The sequence below is a fragment of the Sinocyclocheilus anshuiensis genome, unplaced genomic scaffold (assembly GCF_001515605.1).
Source record: "Sinocyclocheilus anshuiensis isolate Anshui unplaced genomic scaffold, SAMN03320099.WGS_v1.1 scaffold437, whole genome shotgun sequence".
NCBI classification, from domain to species: Eukaryota; Metazoa; Chordata; class Actinopteri; order Cypriniformes; family Cyprinidae; genus Sinocyclocheilus; species Sinocyclocheilus anshuiensis.
In genome coordinates this window covers 2,061,568-2,070,657 of record NW_015539902.1, presented here as the reverse complement: position 1 = coordinate 2,070,657, position 9,090 = coordinate 2,061,568, and the positions used below count along the sequence as shown (strand labels likewise).

At 38.0% G+C, this 9,090-nt stretch overlaps 1 protein-coding gene across 2 annotated transcripts in view; it reads left to right on the top strand.

The window, feature by feature from the left end:
• The window catches only part of dclk1a (doublecortin-like kinase 1a), a 62,080-nt gene that overhangs the window by 49,940 nt on the left and 3,050 nt on the right, over positions 1-9,090 (top strand). For both annotated transcript variants that reach the window (XM_016483047.1, XM_016483046.1), the window contains exons 7-13: positions 4,180-4,264; positions 4,660-4,835; positions 4,926-5,045; positions 5,860-6,006; positions 6,966-7,099; positions 7,285-7,362; positions 7,857-7,953. In XM_016483047.1, coding sequence (XP_016338533.1) covers positions 4,180-4,264; positions 4,660-4,835; positions 4,926-5,045; positions 5,860-6,006; positions 6,966-7,099; positions 7,285-7,362; positions 7,857-7,953 — 837 coding nt within the window. The remainder of the gene's footprint in view (positions 1-4,179; positions 4,265-4,659; positions 4,836-4,925; positions 5,046-5,859; positions 6,007-6,965; positions 7,100-7,284; positions 7,363-7,856; positions 7,954-9,090) is intronic.

Genomic DNA, 9,090 nt, shown 5'->3' with positions numbered 1-9,090 from the left:
GCAAAAAAAAAAAAAAAATCCTATCATATCTGAAACCAAGATAAATGCTATTAGTATAATAACAGTTATTTTACATGGTTTGCCATATGAGGGCCACCATGTAAAGATCACATGACTAGCAATTTTTTTCTTGGTTAATGGTTGACTGAATTAATGGTTGACTGCAAATATGGCATTTCTTCAATAGCACTGCAACTGAACATTTTTTGCTTTTATATGACGTTAAAAGCAAAATGTAATTGACTGCACCTCTGAGAGAAAGTACAGACATGTTCAACTTTTTATATTCTAAATTGTTCCAGATTTCATTAGAAGTGGCTAAACTTCCTCTTGAGGAAGAGTCTGACTTTTAATGATTCTAAATGCGATTCGGTCGACGTGCCGGCTGAGAGACACAGACGCCGTGCACTTTGTGTTCGCCCTCCACCCACTAGCAAAGACTCTCAGATTCTCGTCATTCTTTCACTTATCTCTTACCGCAGCCTGAGCTCTTGAAGTTGGATGATCTCTCTGCGGTTTGATTCTGTCAGATGGCTTTGCTCTCAGCTCATTGCTGTTGCAGAATGAGAATTTGGGACAGTCAGATCTGCCCAAAGCAGAGACGGATCTCAGCGTCTTTACAACCATCTTCTGCATAAGTGGGTCAGGCTTTGAAAACTCCCCAGTGGAGTTCTGTGAAAGAAGCAAGGAGAAAAAACCTTTACATAAATACGATACAAATGCAAAAGAATTGAATGTTCGCTCCAAATGCTTCCAAAGAAGCAGGCACTTCTTTATCTGGCTTATGAATTTATATGAGTCTCTGAATGTTGGTATTGCGGCTTTGTGGCTTGGTTATTCAATTAGTTTGCAGTGTGTGCTAATACATTGCTAATGTGTGTGATTACAGCAGTACTCCGCTAGCAATACATTGGAATGTATTGCTAGCGGAGTACTGCTATAATCACACACTGCTGTAATATATATATATATATATATATATATATATATCCATATCTGATAGTTTATACTGCAGTTTTAAATGACCTCACTCCTTCCAAATGAATGAATTAAACACTGATCATTAGTACTGATTTATTATTAATTAGCTTTACCGCTCAAGCCCAGGCTGTGGATTACATTTAACACATGACCCACTTTTAGAAACGAGCTACACAAGAGTGCCGGATCTATACTGGGAATATATATGTGTGTGTGTGTGTGTGTGTGGCCTCTGTGTCCTCAGGCATATCCCCTCCATCATCTCTCTTTCTTTCCACAAGATCTCAGTTCCTCTGGGGAAAAATATGGAACACATACTCATTTGATGCTATGGCGACAAATACATTTTTAATCCGTGTCAAAACACATAAAATAGGGATTTTGTTTCCAAGTCTGCTAATCCACCTCAATCTGGTTTAAACGAGGATGAATCGAGGTAAATGAGGTTACAATTTAAATCGTATCACCATAGTTGTGAGATTAAATGAAATTTTTTTCAGTCATTTTTTTATGGATGGTTAACTAGGTAGTATGAGTGCTTTTGTGTATTGCGTAACATGAAAAGTGAAGCCATCAAGCTCAGCATCACACCTGTCTCTAAAAGAGTTGAGTGCTGTTTAGGATTGAACTGAAAATGCACCTGTTCAATTCCTGAGTTTTAGCTGGATTCGAGGTAGCATTCTGCTTTTAATTTGTTGTTGAGATGGACAAAGTAAATTCCGTGGATGTGTTCAGTTTAATTTAAATTGCATAAAAACACATTCTTCATCATCTCCATTAAATGATGTCCCTCAAACCGTCTGTTGGGTTGCATGCTCTTCACATTTTCCTTTGGTGTTTTCACACCCATATTTTTTCTTGACCGGTGTTCAAATGACATTGTGTTTGTGTGCATGTGATGTGTGTTTTCATTCATTCCATGAACATTGATTTAAAAATTAATGGTGGCGTCTTCCAAGTATGATATCATTACACATGGATGTTTAAAAGGAAGTTGGATTTTCGCATGTACTTGTGTTTCTGTTTATTGTTCATGAGCAAAATAATGACATTCTTATAAAGGGATAGTTCACCTAAAAATGAAAATTGTCATCATTTACTCACACTCATGTCATTCCAAACCTATTCTTTTGTGAAACAGAAAAAGAGTGATTTTGTAAAATGTGCTTGCATGGAGACACCTTGTATGATACCATGTAAAGATCACCACTTCTCTTTCTCTGTCTCCACAGTAGTTTTCAGTCCTCTTGAGTTCCATTGGTTTTAATTGTTTTGCAGTTTTCACCTTGTTGTTTTGGACTCTGCTCAGTTATATTGTCCTGTATATCTTTGCTTTCAAACCATTGTCAATCATGTAGCTTTCTTTGTTTTTGTATTAGTTTTGTATCATAATCTCTCATTTTTAGTTGTTTTTATGTGTAGAAAGAAAAGACTGTGTTATTTTCTGGTCTAATGCGTTGTCTGTTTGCCACTAAGCATGTCATGAAATGTTTCCATCATGCTCGTATGATTGAAGATGCTAAATGCATTAAACAGTGAGTCTCTTTATCTAGTACAAACTCAACCGGGTGTTCTTTACTAAATCTTTTGGGTCCTCTACTGTTTATATGGGATAGTTTGGCTCAGAGCTCCTTTAATCACATTTTATTTGTCCCAGACTTTGCAGATTTTTTTTATTTTTTTATTTTGTACTGCACAATCATTTGTGTTAATGACGGCCATGCATTTCAAAAACAAATGAATGCAGCCGGTCATGGAATTAGATTATTATGATTATAAGTGACTCTTGTGAGATTTTCTCACATTGGTCTTAATGGAGTTGCAGCTAAGAGGTCTAGCATCTCTACAGCTATTCCCAAAAAGAGTAGCAGCGATCCTGATGAGAACAGCGGGATCCTGTCTGGCCACTGGATTAAATTTCCCCACAGGAGTTTTGTTCTCCACAAAACAAAATCATCTCAGACATTAAATCAGTCATTCGAGCCATTATGCAATTATTCTGCAACAAAATGACAAGAGTAACCTTAAAATGTAATAATGCGGCATTGTTATTGATACTGAGCCTGTTAATTGTTTTATTTTTAAAGGATGATTTGATAGAGTGTTCCTGCGACACTACATTAGGGATCACTGAGGTAAATTTGCTTTATCAGCATCATAATTGCACAGACTGTTATGCAACTGAGCACTTACATTTGCATGTGAACACATGGATTTAACATGATTGATCAGTGGAGAGGCAAATACTTACCACATGGTTTATTCTGTTTCTTTCCGGTCCTAAGAAAAAGCACAGAAATCCAGCCTGTTTGGAGTGATTTGACCTAGCATTCAGCCAGGAAACAGGAAGATGCCTTATATGGGTTCGTCTCTGGCTGCTTCCTGTCTCGCAGAGGGAAAATATTATTAGTACACTCCAACAGTTTCCATGGTAACAAGAGTTTTGATAGCGCCAGGACAAACTGTGATCTGAATGAAATAGAAAAAGGATGCGGAAACACACACACACTCTCGAGTCAAAACTGGTTCTGATGACACTTAAACAACCCTACCTTGGCCGTCTCATATGCATCCACTCAAACTGCCATTATCAAACAGTGCATGTAGGTGTGCTGACCCTCCGTGACCCATCCACTGTTTCGTCTCAGTAGAGTTGCGATTCGTTCTCGCCATTAGCAGCTCCTCTGAGGTGCATCCGGGGCCGTCGTCGCACGCCACTACCGTCCAATCAAATCCATTCGAGCTCCGGGACAGCGCAGTGCTCCCGGAGACATCATTCCAATTACTCTCCGCACAGACCTGAAAGGGTCCCTGCACCCTGACTGCCGGCAACCAGGAGCGAAAACCAATTTACAGCACAGCCAGTAACTTCGCTCACACTTGCTGCTGCCATGGCAACCAGCAGAGAAACACCGATAACTGGTTTTATCCTAACACTGTGCTGTGTTTAAAAGTGAGAATGAGGATTGTGTCCCGAGCGTGCCGACCGTCCTGATGGGAATAGTAACACGGGGCAGCTTGAGGATATCCAGCACAGGTAGAAAGACGGAATACCCCAGTGAGCTGCTTCACTGTATCTGTATATTTGAAGTTAGGTGGTTGGTTGTCGGTGGTTTTTGGAGTTATATTTCTCATACACACTGGTCATGTACTGCTATGTAGTCGTTTCTGGTTTAATTGGATTTTTCTTCCTCACAGGGATCCCAGCACAGCGGTTCCTCTCTGTCTGTGGCCTCTACCAAAGTCTGCAGTATGGATGAGGAGGAAGGGCCCGTAAGTGATGGTAAGAAATCGAACACTTTAGGCTGGTTTAGACAGTCTTATTTTTGTATTATTCATATACTATTATAGTATTTTTTTATACTATAATTATGCTGTGGAGGTCAACAACAAACGCTTCATTTGAAGGCTTTGCGTAGATGTTCATTATACAATCATTTCCACTTCAGTGTACACGCTGTAGCTGACTGTAATGCACTAATGAAAGAATCCATGAGGTGTGAACTGAATGCAGGGTTATCGTCTTGTTCTCTGAGCTGCATTCAAAGAGATTCTCAGACTAGGAATGTTGGTTGAGAATCAAATTTCTCCACTGCCTACAGAGATTTCAGTCATAAAAACAGATTCCGAATGAGGCCCACTCAGTCTTGCTCTAATTTTCTTCCTTACCGTCTGCAGCTGAGCCCTTGGAGGAGACGCCGATACCCACAGTCCCGAGCTCCATTTCAGATCGGTACAAAGTGGGCCGAATGATCGGAGATGGGAACTTTGCGGTGGTCCATGAGTGTGTAGAGCACTCGACTGGCAGGGCGTACGCTCTGAAGATCATCAACAAAGGCAAATGCAGAGGAAAGGTGAGATGGAAGCATTATGATATTGTCAATAAAATGCTTGTGGCAATTTGTACAATATATTTTTATTCTGAATCTCTTTCTCCTGCACAGGAGCATATGATCCAGAATGAGGTGGCTATCCTCAGAAGAGTGAAACACCCAAACATTGTGTTGCTGATTGAGGAAATGGACACTTACAGTGAACTCTACCTGGTCATGGAGCTAGTTAAGGTGTGGACTACAGCAAGCTGTCATTTTAATGCACCTGTTCAAACCTAAGGTGAAAACAAATACAGATCAATAGACAGAAAGATTCACAAAAATCCAGTCACAGCTGGTTTATACATCTTGTAGAGATCCGGATGAATTTTAGCTCTTGGTGGGTCCTTGTAATGGCCACCCTGTGCAGTTGTGCTGGCTCTGTTGAACTGAACGTTATTTTAAGCTGCTGTTCCACTTACTCGACTCTTTGAGGGGATTTCTACCATGTGAACAGCAAACCAGGCCACCATAAACTTTCTGCCTTGCTTTGTATAAACAACTTGACCTCAAGAAAACTCTTGTGATGTCGATCAGTTTGTGTACATGCAAATACCACCTTGCTTGGAAGCAAAATGCAACAATGTAACCATTCCATTCACACACCTAGCAGTAGATGTCAAAGATACCTCAGACTAAAGCTGGGCGGAAATAATATTGTCTTATTAAGAATAAGGTAAATAATTAGATTACTGATGTCCATGTAAACCTAGTCAGTATATTGGATCCATGCATTAGGTCATAAAGTGACAGCTGCCTAATATACCTGTTGTTAAACAACAACAGAAAAAAGAATACCACTTAGTGCTCTTGGCTGAACAACTTTAGTAGCTTTAAAAAGAATCAATTTATATTTAATTTATACTGTGAATACAATAATTACATTTCTTACTCCAATGCTACTGTTAAATAGACATACTGTAGTAGTATTTAATTTGTTTCTTTTACTTATTTTGAATCTGTCCTTTTTTTGTGTGTAATTTGTCATGTTTGTTCTTATTTTAAGGGAGGAGATCTTTTTGATGCCATTACTTCTACAAACAGATACACTGAGCGGGATGCCAGTGGCATGCTGTACAACCTGGCCAATGCTATCAAGTACTTACACAGCCTTAACATCGTCCACAGGGACATCAAGCCAGAGAACCTTTTGGTAAGATATCAACACCGCCATCCTTCCTTCTTTTCCAAAACACAAGTCATCCTGACATGTCTGACACATGTCACAGGTACAAGCGCAACAGTTATCACATCCTAAAGTGGCGCTGTTTGATCACCAGCCTCCACAACCATGTGTTCCTGTGTGTACATGCCGAGGAGAGGAACGGATGAAACTCATAGGTCTTGTGGGCTGGAACTACATAAGTGTGTTTGGAGAAAGAGAGATGATTGCTGCAAGCTCTTTGACTGAGTCTAGACCAGCCACCTACTGACTGACTGTATATGTGTGATATCACTTCTGCAGCGGAAGAACTGAGATGTGACTCACACATTGACAGTTCACAGACTGTACTGTTCTCAAAGGCTGCTCTCGTATGAACCTTTTACCAGACATCATTTATGAATCAATGGCCCCTTCCTCTGCTGATTCAAGACGGAAATGTTGTTTATGAAGCCCTGTTTATGAGCTGGGGGATTTGTCTAGAAATGCTGCAGATCTTATAATTGAAAATGGTGACCTGCTAACAGTGAATGAAACCGTCTGTTTCTCAAACGCACTCCAGTGAGCTAGAAGAAACCGTGTCTGGCTCACATATGCGCTTGCTCGCTTTCTGCGTGTCAAAGATAATCGCTTGTGGCTGGAAGCATGCATGTCAAATGCACCTTGCAGTGCAGAATGAGGCTTTTTCAAAACATCACTTTACATATTATATATCGCCAAACACAAAGCCAGCCAAGCTTATGCTCCTGTTTCTTTTTAGCATCATTGGATTTTAGGTTAAAGACATTAAATGCACAAATATCTGTTTATTTGAAGCCAGTGCATATTTTTGACACTGATCCGCACATGTTCACCTTGGGAATTGAGAGCCGGATATGTCATTTTCATAGATTGCTTTGAAGAGACTAGGTTGTTTTTGGTCTAATGTTGTTCTTGGCTTTGGTTCACAGGTGTATGAGCATCAAGATGGAAGCACATCCCTGAAGCTGGGCGACTTTGGCTTGGCCACCGTGGTAGATGGACCTCTGTACACTGTCTGTGGAACACCCACATATGTAGCACCAGAGATTATCGCAGAGACCGGGTGAATATTTTAACACGTTCGCACAAATCTGGGTCATTGAATGTGTGATTTTTTTTTTTTCATGGAATCGTGTGATGTTAAGCATAGTGTTGTGATTTGTTATGATCATACTGAATCAATGAGTTTAAAGATAAAATCTAATAAGATCCAATAATACTAAAACAACACCTTTTGTTTGCTGTTAGGTATGGCCTTAAGGTAGATATTTGGGCCGCTGGAGTCATCACATATATTCTCCTCTGTGGCTTTCCTCCATTTCGTGGGTAAGTTCAGTGTGTATGACAAAATATGGCTAATGTGAGAGGATCATTTTTAAAATTTTTTTTTTTAGCTTTTTTGCATATTGCTTTTCAAAGCAGTTTTAAAAATCCTGTAATTACCATCAAAACGATGAATTTATCCAGTAGAAAAATGGTCCACATGTCAAAGATTCATTCTTAAATACATTCTAGCTGTGTATGTAGTGCAGCTTTGAGTAATGTAATCAAAGCTGTAAGGTTATGTAAGATGTTACTGCGCCACCCTGTGGCTATTTGTTGTACTATCAATGATCGCAATGACATGAGCTCCCTAGGCCTGTCACGATAACATCTTTTTGTTGTGCGATATTATGTAAATATAATGTGCGATATATTGCTCACCAAAAATTATTGAGGTCATGTACATATATTGCACGATAAGTCGATATATTGATTATTGCGACAGGCCTAGAGCTCCCCCTGTTGATGCATATCTGAAGTTGCACTCTTTATTTCAGGAGCACTGATGATCAAGAAGCTCTGTTTGACCAGATACTGCTGGGACAGTTAGAATTCCCTCTTCCGTACTGGGACAATGTATCAGACTCAGCCAAAGTAAGTGAAATATGTGTGGATTAAATAATAAATATCTGGGATAATAATTTTAAAAAACGATAAATGTTTTTTAAAGAAGTATAATATGATAATAACTAATATGTGGTGTATGATAAATATGATAATATATAATATTTGGACTTTTTAAAAATAAAATTACTATAATAAATATCACGTAGACTTTAAAAAACAATTCAAAATAATATGATAACTAATATGTGGAGTTTTAAAATCAGAATTATATGTTGCTTTTTAAAAGCAAGAATTATGATAATAATGTTTTTTTTAAGCAAAATAGTATGATAATAAATTATATTGGTAACACTTTCTATGAAGCCCATATTTATAATACATTATAAGGGTATTCTTAAGGCATTATAATGAATGCATAATGCATTATAAAAAACCTTATAATATGTTGTATCATCTCATGAATATTCATAAGAACAGTTTTAATATATTATAATATTTACTTATTTGTGGTTATAGCTTTTAAGAGTATGATGATTTATAACACAATGAACACGTTGCATCCACTTTTACAATAGATTATATTTCTCATAGTTATAATGTATTATAAGTCTCATATCTTGCCATTTTTCTTATGCTACTTTACTTAAAGCGGTCAAAGACCACTTATAAGTAGTAGTAATAATAATAATAATAACAACATTTTTTTTCTTTCAAACAGCCATAAGATCAGATATCGATATAGAGATCAGATGAATGTGTAATATGACACATTTGCTTTGAACTATTTTTATTGTAATATCAGTTTGATTATTTTGATGGTACCCTTTAAACAGCTGTTGATAAGTAACTCTGCAGCCAACTGCATGTCAACTAGCAGTCATTGGAGTATTAGTAGTATGTCTGCTAAATATATGCTAACACTTTATTTTGATTGTTCCCCAACAGATATAAGTAACTTTGCAAGTACGTCAACATTCTTCCTACCTTAACCTAAGCCTACTAATACTCTAATGAGAGTTAGTTGACTTGTAGTTGCAAAGTTGCTTATAGTTGATAGACTAAGGGGGACCATCAAAATAAAATGTAACCTAACATATAAACATTGCATTTTTTTCAGTTTAAATGATTAACTAGCTCACATCAAAATTAATATTAGCCTCACAG